Source organism: Rattus norvegicus, chromosome 19, assembly GCF_021556685.1.
Source record: "Rattus norvegicus strain SHRSP/BbbUtx chromosome 19, alternate assembly SHRSP_T2T, whole genome shotgun sequence".
NCBI classification, from domain to species: domain Eukaryota; kingdom Metazoa; phylum Chordata; class Mammalia; order Rodentia; family Muridae; genus Rattus; species Rattus norvegicus.
In genome coordinates, this window is record NC_141552.1 from 10,300,226 (window position 1) to 10,321,354 (window position 21,129).

Below are 21,129 nucleotides of genomic sequence, written 5' to 3' on the forward strand. Positions count from 1 at the left end.
CATCTAGGGAAATAAAACTACATACCCTACCCATGAGCCCACCGCTTCTCTAGCTAGCCAGCAACCACGGGTAACTCGAGTATAAATATAAATTAAATCTGTGGTGTCAGGTGAGCTGCGCACTTAGGTCAAACTGCTTTTAGTCCACAGACCACAGTCTTACATGATCGCTTGTTTGTTTTATCTCTTTTAAGTCATGTCCCCAGCACCATATAGACTAGGTCTTAATGTTTTTTTCATCCACCATCGTATGAAGTATTTTCCCTAACCCTTTATTGACATGGGGAGCTGGGGAGAGTAAAAACCCACTGAGTGCCATCCTTTGGAGTTGTAACAAGCTTTGAGACGCGCCATCAGCATGGCGTTCAAGTTCCTGGCTTTAGTGAACATTCAGGACACAGAGTCTCAGCTTAGAAACACACAAGACAGGTTGGTGAGATGGCTCAGCGGTTAAGAGCTCTGACCGCCCTTCCTCTTCCATCCCGCGACCATCTGGAACGGGATGTGATGCCCTCTTCTGGTGTGTCCAAAGACAGCGACAGTGTAGTCATACACATGAAATAAATAAATAAATCTTTAAAAAAATAATATTAAATAAAAAGAGAAACACTCTAGACAAAACAGCCAGTGTCTACAGATTCTAAGCGAAAGACTACAGGAAATGAAAGTGTGGTATGTGGAGGCTCACGCCATAATCTCAGCACTTAGGGAGCAGAGGCAGGAGGATGGGGAGTTCGAGACCAGCCTTGGATGCATAGCAAGACCCTGTCTCACACAGAAATATGGAAAACATATTTCAGGCCACTCCCCTGTAATTTGGAAAGAAAACAAAAAACATGCTTTCCTTTGCTCAGAAGACCACAGGCAACTTCTTAGAAGTTGTGTTTACAATATTCTCAACCCACACTTGACTGCCTCCCAGTGAATGTTGCAAAAGTCCCTTGAGAAATGGAACTTTTATTTCATATCAAACTACTTTATGACATTTTAAACAACAGTACAGTTTAATATAGTGTCTATCTTGTACCTGTCCTCCTTGTAGTACGCTGACTTTAAAATTAAGTGCAAAGGTAGAAAGATTGCAGGTACAGAGAGCTCTGCAATCATTTGGTGGAAAGAGAAGGGGCTTCATTATATTCTCTTTGCCAGGTCCAGACCCACTGCTCATTCTCAGCTTTGTACAGGACACTCTCTGCTATAGAAAACAGAATGGCCTAGCTGCTCCTATTTGGGGTTTGGGGGGCGGTGCTGGACACAGGCGGAAGGGAGGACTCACAGAATGCTGATGTCCAATCGCTGCTGCTGAACATGGCTTGAGATGAAAATCACAAAGATCTGCACAGTGTCAAGATGGACTTCCTTGGCTGTGGAAGGCTGCTCTATGGAGGCAGGCTTCCAGGAAGTGACAGAGGCAAAAAAACAAAACCAGGAACAAGACAGGTCAGAGGCTGCCTGAGTGCTGGTTCTTTCGCTTTTGAGGGTAGGCATAGAAGAGTTTATCTGGCTTATACTTTCACATCTGTAGTCTACTTCTGAAGGAAATCAGGACAAGAACTTAACCAGGGCAAGAACCTGGAGAGAGGGCCATGCAGAGGCCATGGCGGGATGCCGCTCACTGTTGCTCCCTCTGGCCTGTTTTTGTTTGCTTTTCTTCCTTTTATTGGAAATAGATTCTTTTTTTACATACTATATCCAGGTCACAGTTGCTACTCCCTCTACTTCCCCTAGTTCCTTCCTACCTCCCCTGCTAACCCTTCCTTTCTGTCCCTCACCAGACAAGAACAAGCTTCTAAGAGATAATATAAAAACATAAAACAATATAATAAGAGAACAAAAGCTATCACATCAAATTTGGACAGGACAAGCCAACAGAAGGGAAAAGAGCCCAAGACAAGGAACAAGGATCAGAGACCCACTTGTTTGCACACACAAGAGTAGCATAAAAATATTGAACTGGAAGCCATTATAGACATGCAGAGGGCCTGGTGCAGCCTCATGCAGGCCCTGTGCCTGCTGCTTCAGTCTCTGTGAGTTCACACAAACTTTGCTCATGTTGATGAGGATCTTGCTTTCTTGGTGTCCCTCTGTCCCCTCTGTCCCTTAAACAATGTCTACCTCTTCTTCCATAGGTTCCCTTTGATGGGAGGGATTTGTTGGTGGCATCCCAGTGAAGGCTAAGTGTTCCAAGGTCTTTGATTTTCTCTGTGTCGCCTGGCTGTGCGTCTCTGTGTTTGTTAGATCCACTGCAGGAGGAAGCTTCTCTGATGATGGCTGAACAAGGCATTAATTTTTTTTAAAGATTTATTTGAGTACACTGTAGCTGTTTTCAGACATAACAGAAGACGGCATCGGATGCCCATTACAGATGGTTGTGAGCCACCATGTGGTTGCTGGGAATTGAACTCAGGACCTCTGGAAGAGCAGTCAGCGCTCTTAACCACTGAGCCATCTCTCCAGCCCAAGGCATTGATTTTTATCCCTCCATTTTTGACCAATAGTATTTGGTTTTACTGTAGGTCCCTGGGCCATCTAGTCTCTGGTTCTTGTCCACACAGTGTTGGGTATAGGCTCCATCTCATGGAGTGGGCCTTAAGTCAAATCAGGTATTGGTTGGTTACTCCCGTGAACTGTGTGCCACTATACCCCTGGCATATCTTGCAGTCAGGACACCATTGTAGATAAAGGGTTTGTTGCTGGCTTGGTGTTTATATTTCACTTCTGAGAGAGTGCTGAGTACCTTTCTGTACCAAGAAGCTAGAACATAGATGTGAAGGCAGCAGCTCGAATTCTCCACTCTGGTTAGGTGTTGTATTTCAGTAGCAGGGCTTTGCTGATGGTTTCTGCAGAGTAACCTATAGTCTTGGCAACAGCTTAGGTTGTTTGGGGGTTTCCATGGGAACCCTTTGGCCAACAACTCAATTAGATGTAACCCAATCCTGGTCCTAGACACTTCCTTAGGTGACAAGAAATGGTCAGTTAGGACTCTGTCTCCCCCATTTTTGGCAATTTCATTTAGATTGCCTACATATATGTATATATTTTAGCAAGTTTCTACTGTATTAGCTTTCCATCCTACCCCTCAAAAGCCCCTTAGTTTCTCTCTCTCTCTCTCTCTCTCTCTCTCTCTCTCTCTCTCTCTCTCTCTCTCTCTGCATTCCCTCCTGTTGAGTGTTAGATCTAATGCTGTTTGTAGTATGCTAGATTGGGTCACCCAAACTACATGAGAATCTACACGTTCACACTAAGACACTGAGGGAACCCTGCCCCGAGATGGTTTTGATTGGTAAATAAAGTTGCCAGCAGCCAATGGCTGGGCAGGGCAGACAGCGGGGGCACCTTTAGGATTCCTGGACAAGGGACTGAAGAAGGAGAGGAAGAGGAGATCCAGGATGCCGGGAGAAGGTAGAGGAGAGAAGATACCACACCTGGAAATGTGTGGGATGGAGAACATAGCTGCCATATAGGAACTGGAGAAGAGTGGCCCCCAAGAGGACCCCTGACTGGGACTAGGACAACAAAGATAAAATATAGGTTATAGTAAGTAATAACTTGGATATATTGGAGGGACACATAGACGTTAAGAAGTAATTCAGCCATTGAACTATTTTGGACATATCAACATATAAAGGCTATCTGTGCTTATATTCTGTTCAGGAACCCAAAACATTGGGGTGGATAGCAAGGAACACCGCTGCTGCCGGGATCAATTTGAGTAGATTAATTGGGTACTGCCATACCTCCCTCATCTCCCTCGTCTCCCTCATCTCCCTCTTCCCTCCCTGTCTCTACTTGACCCTTCCGTTCCGGCCCCTAATCCACCCACACTTATCTATTCTACTTGCCTTTTCTGATGAGATCTATCTGTTTTCCCTAGTCTTTTACTCTATTACCCTCTGTGCTTCTACAGACTGTGAGCTCTGATTCACTAAACTGCTGAACGTAAAGAAGTGCATTTAAGAAGAAAATGTGAGTACTTCCCAAATCCTGCTACAAATGACTTGATATTTAAAACTATTATTACAGGTAATCAAAGTCTTCAACTAGTTTTTCATGGGTACCACAAAACAGGATCTGGGTCTAAAATGTAAATGAACCAGTCAGGAGGAGTGTCTGTTTCATGTTCATACTCGAGGTTACCTTCTGGTGAACATCTTACTGTAATATTTCCTTTTACAATTCATCCCAATAAGAAACCAAAGACAGTGGCCCAGAAGAAACAAACACACAATTTGTTTTAGTTCACAGCACAGAGATCCTTCTTTTAATGGAAGTTCTCTTCTTGGCAACAATATTAAGTGGAGGAAAAAAGATCGTGCCCTTTTGAAGTTCTTACAGGAGGCATGGGTGTCTGAGTTGGGTAGAATAAGTTATCACTGTGTATCTTTTTAAGGTTGGAATGGTCCTCTGGTCACCATGGCATCCACCAGTAGCCTCAGTTCCAGATCTTGAGGAAGCTGTCCTGGGACCCTGTTGCTACAGCCATGCCATCACTAGTCACTCCCAGGCAACAGACATGGTTGTGGTGTCCTGCTCTGTCAGCCTTCCAGACACTGCAGGTGAAGTCATCGTTCTATCCAGCAAGAAGGAGGTGGTGGCCACTATTAGGGAAGAATACAGATGTGATCCCACAGATGATGTCATGGGAGTAGGTCATGAGCTGCATGGATGTCAAACAGCCTGCACACAACCTCATCTGGGCCAGTGGCAAAGGCACTGCCACTGGAAAAGAAACAGATGGCATTGATGTGAGACTCACGGAAGGTCTGCCCGCACATCTCTTCTCAGACATCCCAGGGCTTGGCTGAACCGTCGTTGCAAGCACCAGAGACAAACAGTCTGGTGTCAGGAGGACAGGCTCATGACGTGTCCAGTGTGTCCAGTTAGTGTGGTTGTCTGTTGGCCTGTGTTCTTGATGACCTACAGGACACATGTGGTAACTGTAGAGTTGGTGACTGTCTGATCATTGTCCCGGAACCAGCGACATGACAGATAATTTGCATGTTCTCCCAGCTCACGATTCGCACACTCATTTCCTTAGGGAGTTTGGAACAGATGTTTTCCAGAATTATGCCACCAGACATAATTCTGGTGAGGTCTGCATAGGTCATGACCCAGGAAGAGCACAGGGGAATGGCATGGACCTTGTTTGTGGCATGGCTGTCCCAGATGATGAGTTTCCCATTCTGAGAAGAACTGGCATAGAGTGTGAAGTCTGTGTAGCAGTGCCTGGCATTAATCTTGGCCTGATGTCCTCTCAGTGTTCACATCTGGATTATGTCCACTGGATCACTCTTGTTTCTGGTCTGCAAGAGTTGCATCTGCATATGGATGGGTTTTGAACATCTTTGATCCGGTTTTTTACTTGTTCAGCCTCCTCCAGTGCCTGGCCAAGCCCACTCATCTTTAAGTCTCAACGCTTTTGACATTCTGCAGAATCCATGATTTTCATCCGCAAATGTTTCTGGTCTGGTCTCCCAGACACACGAGTCTATCTTAGCCTCAGTCTGGCATGAACATGCAGGCCTGGTCTTCCCACTCTTGGACTGCAGACAGGAGCCTGTCTACAAGGCAGGTCAGTCCACATGGAGGTCAGCAACTGGGCCCACCATTGCTATCCCCCAGAAATGGAACGTTTGACCCATGTTTCCTCTACACAGGTTTTCCTTTGTGTGAACCCCATTCACTCCTTAACTGGTTCTTTTGGAGGCTTCCAAAACACATTACTCTGGGTGACAATTGCTGTCCACCTCCAGAACGCTCTCTTTCCACATAAACCCATCAAAAATGGCTAACTCTTGCCTCCCCCTACCTCTTGTGACTGTCATTTTGCTTCTTGCCTCTGAGATTTTTAAAATGTAGCGGGTTTTAGTCATTTTTATTTAAAAAAAAAAGATCTATTTATTTACTTTATGTATGTCACACTGTTGCTCTCCTCAGACACACCAGAAGAGGGCATCAGATTCCATTATGGATGGTTGTGAGACACCGTGTGGTGGCTAGGAATTGAATTCAACCTCTGGAAGGGCAGTCAGTGCTCATAACTGCTGAGTCATCTCTCCAGCTCCAATTTTAGTCTTTTTTTTATCCTTTATTTCCTTCTCTCACCCCCATACTCCCTACCCTGCTAACACTTTGTCTTAGCCTGTGTTCTATTGTCTACAGCAACTCCTTTTGAAAGAAAGCATTTAATTGGAGCTTGCTTACAGCTTCAGAGGTTTAGTCCGTTATCATCATGGTGGGGAGCATGGTGGCAGCACATAGACGTGGTGCTGGAGAAGGAGCTGAGAATTTTATATCCAGATCCACAGGCAGCAGGAAGAGGGAGACACCTGGCCTGGCTTGGACTTTTGAAACCTCAAAGCCCAACCCCAGGGACACGCTTCATCCCCGAAGGCCACACCTCCTAATCCTTCTCAAGTAGTGTCACTCCCAGCCGACAAAGCATTAGCCTATTCAAACTCCCACATTGTATTCCCTGGATCCTATAGGCCTGTAACCATATTATAATGCATTCAGTCTAACTTCAAAAGTCCCATAGTCTGTCTCAACACTGTTATAATGGAATTCCTCCAACTTCCCTCCTCTTCCCTCCTAACTGTTATTGAAGATGGAATTGTTTCCCTGATTTACTTCAGCGTGTTTGTCTTTGTTTTTTTTAAGAGGCTAGTGATTTGGGGATGTTAATTTTGCAACTCTTTGTTGAAAATGTTTATCAGCTCTAAGCATTTTCTGTGAAATCTCTGGGGATCTCTTATACACAAAATCTTATCATCTGCAAATATACACTCTTTGTCCTTTTTCCTATTTGCATCCCTTTGATTTCCTTCTGTTGTCTTACTGCTGTAGCTAAGACTTCAAGCATTACATTGGACAGAAGTGAGTGGGGGCACCTTCATTTTATTTCCTGATCTTAGTGGGGAATGTTTTGGGTTTCTCCTCTTCCTCCTCCTCCTCTTCCTCCTCCTCCTCTTCCTCTTCCTCTTCCTCCTCTACCTTCTCCTTTTCCTTCTTCTCCTCTTCCTCCTCTTCTACATTTATCATGAGAGTGAATATAGGTTTGTCATATATAAGCTTTATCACTTTGAAACATGTTCTTTCTCTCCCTAGTCCCTTCAGAGCTTTTATTTTGAGGGGATGTTGGATTTTTCTGCCTCTGTTGAGACGAACATGTTATGCCCACATTTGAGTGCACTTATGTGATAAATTACATTTATTGATTTCTCTGTGTTGAACTATCCTTGCATGTCTGGAATGAAGCCACTTTGATCAGAGCGAATGATCTTTTTTTTTTTTTTTTTTTTTTGATGTGCTGTTAAATTTGGTTGCATTTTATTGAGTTTTTTTTTTTTTCATCTATGTCCACTGGTGAGATTTGCCTATAATTTTCTGTTTGTCGGACATTTACCTGGTTTCGGTATCCAAATAACACTGGCTTCCTGAAAGGAATTTGGAGTGTTCCTTTCCTTATTTTTCAAAATTTAAATTTTATTGATTTATTAGTGTAGGGTGTGGATGCACATAGAGGCCAGAGGGAACGTTTTAGCCCTCTCTTTCCACCTTTATGTAGAATCCAGGAATCAAAGTCTGGATGTCACCCGGCACAGCAAGGATATTTATCTTGTGAGCCATTTACTGGCCCTCTTTTTCTGTTTTATGAAATAATTCGATATTGTTATTTGTTCTTCTTTCTGAAGACCTGGTAGAATTTTTTACTGAATTCATTTGGCTCTGGCCTTTTTTCATTTGGGAGATTTTTGTTGCACGTTATAGATCTTTGGTGTCATTGGTAGGATCATATCCATCTAGAAAGCCACACACTTCTCTTAGACCTTCTAGTTTCAATGAGTATAAATCTTAAAACACATCCTTGTGGTTTTCAGAATCTGCTCTGTGGAGATGTCTCCTTTTTCACCTCGGACTTTGTGGGTTTGTGCCTTCCCTACCTTTCCTCTGATTAACTGGCTGAGGGTTTGCCAATCTTGTCTTTTTAAAGAATCAACTCTTTGCTTCATCAGTTCCTTATGTTTACTTCATTAATTTCTGCCACGATCTTACTCACATCTTGAGATTTCTTAGTGCTCTTTGACATTCTAGGTCTGTGGTAAGCGCGTGGTTTACAAGAATGAGCCCTGGGTCCATTGCCACTCCAGGAGGGGGGCGAAGAAAAAGAGGAGGAGCAACAACGAAAGGAAAAAATATAACATTTATCCTCGTGGCTGGATAATTGTATTTCCCTTAGTACAATGTCCTAAAAGTTCATGCATGTAATAGCACCAGTCAGAATTCCCCTCTTTAAGTGTTCAGTAATAGCTGGGCAGTGGTGGCACACGCCTTTAATCCACACCCAGGAGGCAATTCAGGCAGAGCTCTGAGTGGGAAGCCAGCCTGGTCTACAGAGTGAGTTCCAGGACAGTCAGGGATACGTAAGGAAGCCTTGAAAAAACAAAACAAAACAAAACAACCAACCAAACAGAAAGGGGGCTGAAGAGATGGCACTGACTGATCTTCCAGAGGACCTAGGTTCAATTCCCAGCACCCACATGGTGACTCAGTGACTGTCTGTAACGCTTGACGCCCTCACACAGACACACATGCAGGCGAAACACCAATGCACATAAAATAAAAATATATAGAATATAAATGCTGACTAATATTCCACCGTGGCTGTGCCACATCTGCTTCCTACATGCTTGCTGGTGGATGCTGAGGATGTCCGTCTTTGGCCAGTTGTAAAGTGTATTACAATGAATACGAACGCATAGCCATCTCCTTGGCATGTATACACACTACCCACAGGCTTAACCGTGCGGTTGCGTGACTCCATCATTTGATTCTGGAAGGACAGCCAGTGTCTTAAAGAGCAGCTGTAGCAGTCTGTACCCCAAACACCTGTGCCCAGGAGTTCACGTTCCTTTTTTTTTTTTTTGAGGACAAAATCGACCTGTTTATTTCCATGTAATTTATATACAAGTTACAAACGCTTCCTTCTGCTGCTCAGAACTGTTCTGGGAAGGTCTCCATTTCTTCTATAATCCTGTTTTCTACGAGTAACGTGAAGTCGCTGTCTGTATTGGAGAGGTCGTAGCTGACAAACACCTGTTTGCTGGTCCTCCTGGCTAAGCGCCGAGCGAGGCCGGTGGAAGTAGCCTCAGAAATGTCTGCAAGAAGGGAGATGCACACAGGGATGGAGTCGAAGCGGCTGCACATGGCCACTGCCAGTTTGCGTAGATGCGGCGCGCCCCCACCCACAGGAAGAGCGTAAAAGTGGACGAGCTGCTCCCACAGCCTTGCAAGGAAGTTGGGGAAGTCCGTAGGTCCGCAGCGGCTCGTGGCTCCTCCATCCCCCTAGGAGTTCACATTTCTCCACATTCTTGCCAACCGGTGTTACCTTTTAGGTTTCCTGTTGTGTTTTCTGTGGGTTTTATTCCCATTTCCCCAATGGGTGGTGGCGCTAAGCATATTTTTCTATGATTTCTTGGCCACCTGAGTATCTTCTGCGGAGAAAGGTCTCTTCAAGTCCTTCTGAGACAATTCAGGGAAGATTATGGAAGGAAACGGGAAGGGAAAGGAGCCTCAGTCTAGAGCCTCGTTGAAGCTTTTTGCTGGCACATTAACAGCATTGGTGTGCGGAGTCCACATAGAAACAGTTTCTTCCTGACAGACGTTGTGTGTTAACACAGCAGCGAACAAGCCTGAGACCTGAGTGTCTACGACCTGGGGAAAGGTCTATTCCACTCCCAGATGGTCTCTGGAAATCTCAAACTTTGTTCAGAGTAATGGAGATGTAATAATAGTGGTCCAGCTCCTCGGGAACCAACCCGGGATCCCATCTGGGTTCCTTAGCAACCCTTTGAAAATAAAGCCTCAGAACCCATCAGGCTGGTAGATACTTATGGTAAAGGCAACATGGCGGGGAGGGAGGAGCTGTCTGTGAGAAACCACCCCACACTCCCATGTGCTTGGCTTCGTCTTCCCCTCTGAGCGCCTCTGTATTAACCCCTGCTTCTAAATCTATTAAGTGCCTTTGAGTAAACTCCAAGTCTGCTTCATACTGGCTCGTCCTGAAATTTTTTTCTGTGCCGGAGGGAAGGATCTGGTTACACCCAAGTAGAGGTCTCTGAAGAGAACTCTTCAGGCTGCCCTGAGCACCAGTTCAGAGCTGTGTCTCCACTACTGTCACTGTCGACCCCTGTCTACTTTGTTATTGGGTTGGTGTCCTGGATCTTCTAGTCTTGCCAGGTTCTCACTGGTGTCTACTATTTCCTCCTTGGTCACAGAAAGAGAACCGAGGCTCATGGGGCAGAGCACCTTGGTAGCCCTGCAGAAGCCTCGTATCTGCCAGCATCCTTGGCGTGTGCTCCTCTAAACGCTGTTCCTGGCAAATGCTTTGCATCTGCGGCGACTGCCTCGAGAGCCCAGCAAAGCAGACGTGAAGGGAACGAGGGCTGACAGGATGTGGACGGGCAGGAGACCACACAGGACACACGGAAACCTAGTTCCCAGCACAAAGGAGATTTATCTGCTCCAGGGGGACAAAGGGCAGGGAATAAGAGACAAAGACAGGAGACAGAGGATGAGGGAGAAGGGAAAAGGAGCAAGGGAGAAGGGGAAGGGGATGTTTGCCTAGGACTACTCCTGGATAGGGAAGAGACAGACATGGCCTGTAGTCAAATGGCATTTAACTACAAAGGGGAAAGGGGGAAATCCCGTGTTACGATGAGTTGGTTTGTTTTGACTGGGCATGTTAATTAAGGTGACCAAAAGGGAGATTTTGACCGCTGGACTTCAGTACTTTGATAGCTGGATCCTAGTGGTCAGACTCAGGAGGAGGGATTGGTCAAATAGGGGAATAGACCTTGGTGGGCAGCTTTAGGAATGTCATTAGTCTAGCAAGGAGGAGGCAATGGGGGAGGGGCAGGACTTACCAGAGCTATGTTTGACATGCTCCGGCCATGCTCGGGCCTACCAGAGCCCTTCAGTCCCACCTTTTCATTTTATTAACGTGCCATTAGGTGTTGGGTAGGTCCGTACTGCTTTCTCTGGCTGCTTCCTGCAGACATTGGGGTATTGTTGTTAGGGACCCAAGGAAGCTGAAATGTTGGTCAAGGTCAGGAAGAGCAGGCTGCTTTACTTGTCCAGGCTCTGTGGGACCATCTGAGGTAGTCTGTGAGGCTGGACCATGGTGTGTATTCTGAGGAAAGAGCTGGAGCAGTTTGAGTTGATTTGAAATCTGCTGTGACAGATAGATGAGAGACAGGAGCAAAGTGTCCGTCTTTAAGGAGTTTAGGGTTTTTATCCTGAGCGTACATGTAAAACTTTCAGGTTTATGGCCCTAATAGTAGGGAGAGGGGAGTTCTGAGACCAGAAAAAGGGGGAGAGACCCCACCCTTTAGGAACAGACAGGCAGGGGAACAGGCTGTTGGTTAGCAGAAGTCCTTTTGACCTGTGAGAGATGGGTCGAGTTGGTCTTTGATGCCTATAGGAGTTTTTAAGTTCATAAAAAGAGCTAAATATTTTAGATGTGTTAGCATTGCCACCGTTTATCTGTACTGAAGTCTACATGGGAGCAGTAGGCCCATGGAGCGAATCTTAAGAGGCAGACCAATTCTGTACAGAACACCCCAAGACCAAGTTCTCAGCACAAAGGAGATCTATTTACCCCAGGGAGACAAAGAGCAGAGAACAAGAGACAAGACAGAAGACAGAGGATGGGGAGAAGGGGAGAGGAGAAAGGGAGAGGGGGAAGGGATTGTTAAGTTACCTGGTAGGGACAAAGAGCTGCCTCCGGATAGAGAAGAGACAGACGTGGCCTGTAGGCAAATGGCAGTTTATAAAAAGAAAGGGGAAACCCCAAGTTAGGATGAGACCTGTAATTTTAATCGGACAGGTTAATTAGGGCAGCCAAAGGGAGATTTGACTTTTGGACTTCAGTACTTTTTGTTAGCTGGACCTTGGTGGTCAGCCTCAGGATAAGGGATTGGTCAAATAGGGGAATAGACCTTGGTGGGCGGCTTTAGGAATGTAATCTAATGGGTTTTAGCAAGGCAGAGGGAATGGGGAAGGGTGAGATCTGCCAGAGCCATGTTTGCGATGCCTACTAGATCCCTTCAGGATGCCCGTGGTTGGAGCTTACACTCAAGAAAACACGAAGACATTGAGCTGTAAGGGTCATTCTTTGTTTCCTGGGCAGTGTGAAATGTGTGTGTGTGTGTGTGTGTGTGTGTGTGTGTGTGTGTGTGTGAGTTTGAATGAAAATGGCCCCCACAGAGTCACAGGGAGTGGCATTATTTTATTGGTGGTGTGGCCTTGTTGGGGGAAATGTGTTACTGGAGGTAGGCTTTGAGGTGTCAAGTGCTCAAGCCAGGCCCAGTGTCCCTCTGTCTTTTGGCGGCCTATGGGCCCAGATGTAGGACTCTCAGGTACTTCTTCAGTGCAATGCCTGCCTGTGTACCACCCTGCTTCCCACTATCACAATAACGGACTAAATTGTAAGCTGGCCCCAATTAAATGTTTTCATTTATAAAAGTTGTCATGGCCTTGGTGTCTTTTCACAGCGATAGAAATGCTAGGACAGAAGTTGGCACCAGGGGACCGGGTGTTGCTGTGATAGGCCTGACCATGCTTTTGTTTGGAGGGATATGGACTTTGAGACTTTGGGTTTGGAAAGGGGTTGAAAGCTTCAGGTGGGGCTTAATGGGCCAGCCTAGTAGGAGCAGAGGAAAGTGGAGGTGCTAAGGGGTGATTTAACTGTAGGGGCCTGGCTCAGAAGACTTCAGAGGAAGAGAATATTTGTATGTGGCCTGGAAATCGTTCTTGTGATATTTTGAGTAAGAATGTGGTTGTCTTTTGCCTTTGTCCAGAAAAATCTGACTGAGGCTAAATTGAAGAGTTTTGGCTTCATTGCACTGGCAGAGGAAATCTCAAAACAGCCTCCATCATGTGGTTGTGAGTGGCCACTCTTATGCAGATCTATAAAAAAATACAAAATGTACAGTTTGAGGAGAAAAGGGGCACCAGGAAGTGAAATGGAGCTAAGTCCTGTGTTCAAGGAGATAAACAGATTAAAGAAAAAGAAGCTTAATGCTTTTTAAAGGGAGTGGTAAACTCAGGACAAGATCCCAGCCAGTGAAAAGGAATTAAAGAGAAGTTTAGAGTCAGATCTGGGTGAAAAAAAAGACATAGGTTCCTGGATATCCACTTCAGAAGCTGTCCATGTATCGGGAATGTTGGATGTGCTTATACGAGAAGAGAAGTCTTCCATTGAATGAACATTCTATATCCAGTTCTGGACATGGGGATGAGCAGTGATCTTATGCACGGCCAAGCAAGGTGAGTGTGAACTTGGGGACAAATGCCTGGCTTTTCTGTTGGTATTTGTGTAGCCGCCTCCCAAGCCTTGTATCCACCACAAGTCACTTTATATTTAAATGTCAAGCCTTTTCCAGTAAGCGGCACAGGCCATGGTTCTATTTCACAGCGAAACAGATGACAAGGAGACAAGTCAGGCACTATTGACGAGCATTTATTTTCCCAGAAGTAGGAGAGGAGGTGACCCTCAGGACATGCATGGCAGTGGGCAGAGTAGCACTAATGGTGGCCCTGGTCATCGGGTGCTCCTTCTGGAAGGACATAAGCCCTGGACACAGCTGTGGCTGGCACTGTCAGTCCCTGTGGGTTGGGGAAAACCCTTTGTGGTCCCATATTCTGTCAGCTGAGGCTCAGAGGGGAAAAGCAATGTCCTCAGGCTCACGCAATCCAGTCACTCAGCTAAGCCAGGCCACTGTTCCCTCCAGAGGAGCAAGCAGATTTATTTCCCCACCCTGGGGCACTGTTGTCTCCAGGGAAGCAAGAGTGAGTTTTAAATTCCTGACTTGGCCCCAGCCACTCAAGAATAATTTCAACTAAGTTCTTTAATTTAACTATGCCACTGTGCCTGTAGCTCCCACAACCAGCTGCTTTCTGAAGGGCTTTGTATGGTCCTTCCTGCCCCCAGGTCCTAAGACTCTCCAGTTCGTCTATTTGGCCTCACATATATTTATCCTCTTTCCTATATAAATATAACTATAGCTTATAATACCAAGCTATGGCGATCACTGTCACCATAGCATGACTTTGATTATCAACTACACAGGCATGGAGTCAGAAGTAGAAAAAGTAAAAGACCTAACATTCGGTTGAAGAGGGATGGATGGAAGTTGATTCTTGGTGAATTTAGGTCACAGTTGACCTACATAGCCCCTTTCTAACAACCTGAGTCTCCGTGTTGAGAGGAGACTGCCTTTTGCCTACATCAGGGATGGGGGGAAAGATTAATTTTACTGGTAGAATTTGCAGCTCCTTTCAGAAATCTGATTCTGAGCCCACTCCTGTGCTGGAGACCGAGAAACAGGAGGAGCTCTTGTGGGGACCTCCTCCCTTGGGGCCTAGTGGACCAGTCTGAGACTCCCAGAATTCTGAGTGTAGGTGGGGGCCAAGGAAGTCTGAAGCATGGGGCTTGGGACTGGGACGGATGGAAGCCTGGGAGGTGAGTGGTGCTGGAGAGGGCCTGCAGCAGGGATAATATTCCGGGTCCCAGCAGCCTCCGAGGAAGAGGAACTGGGTAGCACATACTTGAAAGATATTGGTGTTCCCTACATGTAAGAAGAGAAGGGGGCCAAGGCTGGAGACTGGGAAGGCATCATAGGATCCAAAGGCACCAAAACAAGGACCCTGGTCTCATCTAAAGCAGTGGGGAGTAGGTATTGGGTAAGGCTAGCCAGAAGTGCTTCCCGGCTGCCACGTTGGAAGAGAATGAGCTGGAGGGGACGGACAGGAAGTACAGGGACCCGAGGCTTCACAGAGTGACAACCCAGGGGATGGAGGTGAGCAAAGGTGGAGTTGTTGGCAAGGCTCTTGCTGGATGGCAGAAGGATAGGGTTTGCTGAGCCTTGTGGAGACACCAGACCCGTGGTCATCAGGCCCTTCTCCCTAGGCCAACTTGTGGAGTATCTTCTTCACCCAGAGCATCCTGGGGTCAGCACAGATATCTCGGTTCTTGATGGTTATCAAACTGGAAGAGAGGTAATGGAGAAAGCCATAGCATTAGCAGGCTCGTTGCCGAAAGTGTGGGCCTTGCAGCCTGCCTATCTGGACTGTATTCTGGTTTTGCTCCTTGCTAGCAAGTCAGCTGACTTCTCTAGGCCCTGGTCTCTACGTCTGCAAAATGGGGCTGACAGCCCTGCCCAGCTGCATGGTATTGATGGAGCCATCCGGATACATACTGTCCTGCTCAAGAAGGCAGATGCTACTTAGGGCTGCAGCACATAGTAGGTGCTATATAATGGCCCCAACTTTTTTTACACTGTTATGTTTCTGTGTGTGTGTCTGTGTGTGTGTGTGTGTGTGTGTGTGTGTGTGTGTGTGTGTGTGGTGTGGTGTGTCTGTGTGTGAGAGAGGGGGTGTGGTATGTGCACATTCATGTAGAGACCAGAGGTCAACATAGAGTGCCTCCCTCACTTGCTACCCATCTTAGTTTTAAATATAGTTCCCTGAACTCGAAGCTCTCCAATTCAGCTAGACTGGACAGCAAGGCTGAGAGATCTTCCTATCTTTGCTTCCCCAGGACTGGGGGTTTCTAATCACATGCTGCCACATCTGGCTTTTTTTTTTTTTTTTTTTTTTTTTTTTTTTTTTTTTGCATGAGAGCTAAGGATTGGAACTTGGGTCCTCAATACTTGGTCAGCAAACATTTTACTGACTGAGCAGTTTGCCATCCTCTTTATAATGGCTTCTCTAATTCTTGCAACAACTCTGTGTGCCCCTGCCCTGTGCTCCCCGTCCCTGTACATCCATTCTACCCACAGATGTAAAGAAATTTGGCTGAATAGAAGAAAGCATGAAGTATGTCTTGGGTGGGGGCTGGACTGTGACTTTGAAGAGCATCCTTTTCAGGCCTTTTCGAGAGTCCCAGAGCATCTATCTGGTGGAGAAATAGGTTTGTCCATGAGGGTAGTGTTAACTGTCAATTGACAGTATCTAGGATCCCTTAGGGGGATCGCTGGGCATGCCCGTGGGAACTGTCTTATTTTTTTTTTAAGATTTATTTATTTATCATATATAAGTACACTGTAGCTGTCTTCAGATACACTAGAAGAGGGCATCGGATTCCATTACAGATGGTTGTGAGCCACCATGTGGTTGCTGGGAATTGAACTCATGACCTCTGGAAGAGCAGTCGGTGCTCTTAACCACTGAGCCATCTCTCCAGCCCGGGAACTGTCTTATTTTAAGTGATGTGAGAAGGCCTGTCTTAACTGTGACGGAGCTATTCCCCGGACAGTAGATCCTGGATGGTAAAAAGTAGAGAGAGCAAGCTGAGTATTTGCACTCATCCCTCTGTTTCCTGAGGGTGGATGGCATGTGGCAAGCAGCTTTTTTGTTTTTTTCCTCCATCTTTATTAAATTGGGTATTTCTTATTTACATTTCAATTGTTATTCCCTTTCCCAGTTTCCAGGTCAACATTCCCCTAACCCCTCCCCCTCCCCTCCTATATGGGTGTTCCCCTCCCCATCCTCCCCCCATTACTGCCCTCCCCCCAACAATCACGTTCACTGGGGGTTCAGTCTTGGCAGGACCCAGGGCTTCCCCTTCCACTGGTGCCCTTACTAGGATATTCATTGCTACCTATGAGGTTGGAGCCCAGGGTCAGTCCGACAAGCAGCTTTAAGTTCCTGGTGCCATGACTTCCCTGCCGTGATGTCCTGAACCCTGAACTGTGTGCTGAAACACACACTTTCTCCCCCAAGTCATTCTTGTCAGAACCCAGTCATTTATCACAGCATTTAGAAAAGAAACTAAGACAACCAACAAGTGTGGCCCAAGGGACACCTGAAGCAAGTACCAGGCCAGCCCTGGGCACTGAAGCTGTAGTTAGCAAAGTGGGTACAGCCTGGCTGGTGGTGGGGCCTCTGCTCCCACTCCATCTCTGTTTCCTAAGAGTCCAGCCACAGGGCGGAGAGCAGCTGGCTCCCCACATAACTGACCTGACTTGAATCACTGACCACTAGTGAGCAGAGCCTGAGGACAATAGCAGCACTGAGCCTGTCTTTTTTGTTTTGTTTTGTTTTTGTTCTTGTTTTGTTTTGTTTGAGACAAGGTCTCACCATGTAATCCTGGCTGTCCTGGAACTCACTATGTAGACCAGGTTGGCCTTGAACTCATGGAGAGCCACCTGCCACTGCCTCTTGAGTGCTGGGATTAAAGGTGTGGGACACCATGCCCAGCCTGAGTTTGGCTTCTTGGGCAGTTTACCCACGGCTGGTCCCTACCTGTGTATCTGTCTTTCCATCTGTCAAGCCGCATTCTTTCTACAGTTCCTTTGGGCTCAGAGTCAATGGATCACTAGAGTCTGTCCTTCACTCTCTCCCGTGTAGCAGGCCATGAGCTCTGTGACTCCCACTTGTTGTAGCTGTCCTGTGATGCTAAAGAGACCCTTAAGCTCATGCCACCTCCTCATTGTGCAGGGAAACCAGACAGACTACAATCACTGGACAGGGCTGTAAAGGGTTAAAGAGCACATGCTGCTTCTGCCCTTGAGAAACAAAGAGTTAAGGCTCTACTGAAGTGATGGGAAAGAGTCTCCGAGCTGAAGGGGCCAGAACCTTGGGAAAACTCCTATTCTGCCATTTGTAGACACCTCTGAGAGATAATATCAACTGTAAGGAGAGAGAGAGAGAGAGAGAGAGAGAGAGGGGGGGGGGGGAGGGAGAGAGAGAGAGAGAGAGAGAGAGAGAGAGAGAGAGAGAGAGAGGAGAGGGGATTATAGAACAGAGGTGGGGTCATGACCCCAAATCCAAGAACCATCAGATAGGTGATGTGGCTAGCAGCAGGATCTAAGGGGTCAGAAGCAGCCAGAGGACTACCACAGAAAGATGAGTTTTCTGGTAGGGTGGAAGAAACTGGACCAGGATGGAGAGCCACAAGCCAAGACTCCGCCCAGGAATACAGGTGCTCCTGTTGCAGCCTGGGAAACCTTGCTCCATGCTTTTCTTTACGTAGCCTGCTTTTCTCGCCCTTTGCTGAGCCTAGGTTGTGTTCCCTTTGCTAAGCCTGAGAGTCCCTTCCCTCTCCTGAGCCTGGATCCCCTTCCCTTTGCTGAGCCTGAATCCCCTTCCCTTTGCTGGGCCTGGATCCCCTTCCCTTTGCTGAGCCTGGATCCCCTTCCCTTTGCTGAGCCTGGATCCCCTTCCCTTTGCTGAGCCTGGATCCCCTTCCCTTTGCTGGGCCTGGATCCCCTTCCCTTTGCTGAGCCTGGATCCCCTTCCCTTTACTGGGCCTGGATCCCCTTCCCTTTGCTGGGCCTGGATCCCCTTCCCTTTGCTGAGCCTGGATCCCCTTCCCTTTGCTGAGCCTGGATCCCCTTCCCTTTGCTGAGCCTGGATCCCCTTCCCTTTGCTGAGCCTGGGTCTTGCCTAGAAGAATTGCTCTAAAGATTGAATGAGTCACGCGGGTAGTATTCAGAATAGCCCGGGCACGTGGGCAGCCATCTCTGGGTGTCAGCTCTTAATAGTATGTCTCTGATTAAAATGGCTACCTCGAAGAATTCCAGGTCACTGGGAGGACCCAGAATGTCTTGTCAGGGAATGGCTCCAGGCATGTTGTTTGTACTCTAACAACTATGCTGCTTCTCATCGTCAATAGCCTGTGGTTACACACTGCCCACAGGTCCATGCCATGCTGGGGTGGTACCCATTTATTCAGCGGCCGTCCTCAGCTCTGTCAGGCCACAGATGTTCAACAGTATCTATGGAATAATGCTATCATTCTTGGATTCAGAAAACCCAAGCCTGGCTGAGCCATCCCATCCAGCCAAGCCTTCTTGAATAGGAGTCTGATACATCCTGCCTACCCTTGGGCCCACCCTCCAAGGCTCTGAAGCCCCAGCTCCCTACTCACACGACGCCAGGCTTGCGGCAGGACTTTGAGGTCCAGTAGAACTCCTTCACGAAACGTGGTGGCAGAGGGTGACGGATGTAGTCCTGGCAGCAGATACTGTCTTCCACATTGGCACCATAGGGACCTGGAGGAGACATGGGACCCAGGGGACATTAGCTGGAGCACAGAGAAGCCAGCTTCAGCCTTACCCCTGATCACAAACTGACCTATAGGGAAAAGATTCTCTTCCACACTGATGAATATCTTCTAAGCCTCATGTACCCCAGCCTGGGGAGTCTCTGAGATGCCACTAAGGGCCCAGTGTCTATGATCTGGGACAGTCAGTTCTAGGAAGTGGATTCAGAAAGACTAAATAGCTTCTAAATGGGTCCTGCACCTCTTTCTCAGCCAGGAAGAGCCTCACGCTCACTTTGGGCCAGTCTGTGGACAATAGCACCAGCTTCCCTGGAGCCTGGGGAATGCTCAGCCCTACGGCAGACTTCCCTACCCCCATGTACGCGACACAGAACTAGAGGTGCACCTTCCTCTTCTCAATGCCTCAGTGAGGCTACGTCAGAGAGGGGAAGGTAAGCATCCAAGATCCCAGTGAGACCGTGTAACAGAATCAAAATCAAGGCTCAGACAGGTGACAGTTACGACACAGACCTGGTTCAAATCCCACTCTGTCTCTGACTGACCCTGTTCATCTGTTATCTCCAAGGCTTGTGGAAGAATACCAATTCCATAGGGTTTTGCTACAAGGAAGCTCTCCAGATACTCGATCCTGTGAGCAACAACTGGTTGGTTGTAGTTGCCTCACCTCCTACTGTGACCACTCTTCTGTCCAGCCCAAAACAGAAGTGTTGACACTGCCATGGGAAAGAGGGATCTGGACCCTGTATCCACAACAGGCGACAGAGCAAACCTTGGGTGTTGGGGGAGTGGGGTGGCGCGGGGCCAGCTTTTAAGAGAGGCTCTACCTTCCCTGACTCAAGCCTGGTACCTTGCAGGCACTGCACCCACTCCCAGGGACCCTATATTTGAGCTGTCTGGGCAGCGAGATCCCCAGGTCTTGCATAACACAACCCCCAAACCAATTGGCAGATCCTAAAAGCTTAGCCTTCCTAGCGACCCGATTTATAAATGTGTACACCTGGGCTCTGAGAAGTAATAGAGCTGGTCCAGGGGAAGTGTTGGAGCTAGCCCAAAGCCATAGGGCCCAATGGCAGACTCACTCTGGGACTCTTTCCAGATTCTCTGGTGTCCACCCTCCTACTCCCCAGCCTCACCTGCATCGGAGGTCTGAAGTGCCACAGCAAGAAGGACGAGAGCCACCAGGAGTGGGACTCGCAGGCTGGCCATGATGTGTGTGTATCCCAGTCAGGTGTCTATTGGCCAGAGGACAGAAGGTCTGATACTTAAGTACTCTCTCCACCCACTAACTGGCTCAGGGACCTCTTAGTCATTACCAAGCCTGACCTTCGTGTCCTGAAAGAAGAAGTCCCACTTCCCCTCATGGGAGGATCCAAAGGCGGGGGACTACTCAGAGGGGACTGCCACTCTTCCAAACTGCGGGTCTCCAGAGACTTGTAAAGTCCCCTTAGCGGTGCTCTGCAGAGGATGTTTGTTCTGTGACCTCAGCCATGTCACTGGGGGCCTTGGAGAGGACCGTGGGTAGAGATGGAGAAGCTAGGCAAAGCTCCACAGCCCACCTCAGTGGCCATGGGCACATGGATAACAGACGAGGACAAACGTTGCCTAGATTTGGGGCTTTCTTAATGCCTCAAGGCCGGGCATCAGAGTCTCTTTTCAAGGGCAGAGGCCCAGAGCCCTTTGGGTCAGGCTCTTGGCCCCATAACCTGACTCTTGTTGGGTTTTTCAGTAGACGGTGCCACCTGGCTCAGAGCGGGCTGCTCCTGCATTTGCACAGAACCTAAGCCATTTCGGTCTTTCCTTACCCACCTATCTCCCCGTCTTACTGTCACACTGACTACCCATTGATACAACCCAGTCCAGTTCAGCTCCACCTCCTGTGTGGACGCGGGCAGATTCGCCTCCCCATGCTGCTGCAAGCCGGAATGAGTGTGGCCCTCTCCTACTCTAAAGCCATGCTGGAGCTCCCCATTCACCTGAGGACCAAACCCAGACTCCCTTCAGGGCCTCTTTTCCAAAACCATTCCCCACAGACGGACCACGCCGCACTACTTTACGCTTCC

General features: G+C 47.6%; 1 protein-coding gene and 2 pseudogenes across 1 annotated transcript; all 3 read right to left on the reverse strand.

Annotated features, from left to right (window-relative positions):
- Nucleotides 1–4,238: 4,238 nt before the first annotated feature.
- On the reverse strand, nt 4,239–5,401 carry Gnb1-ps1 (G protein subunit beta 1, pseudogene 1; annotated as a pseudogene).
- A 3,593-nt stretch (nt 5,402–8,994) lies between these two features.
- Psmg4-ps1 (proteasome assembly chaperone 4, pseudogene 1) lies at nt 8,995–9,341 on the reverse strand (annotated as a pseudogene).
- Nucleotides 9,342–13,506: 4,165 nt separating this feature from the next.
- On the reverse strand, nt 13,507–20,298 carry Ccl22 (C-C motif chemokine ligand 22). Its single transcript, NM_057203.1, is given in 3 exon segments — nt 13,507–15,049; nt 18,935–19,058; nt 20,203–20,298. Coding segments are annotated over 3 exon segments (279 nt in total). The 5' UTR covers nt 20,276–20,298; the 3' UTR covers nt 13,507–14,967.
- Nucleotides 20,299–21,129: the final 831 nt, after the last annotated feature.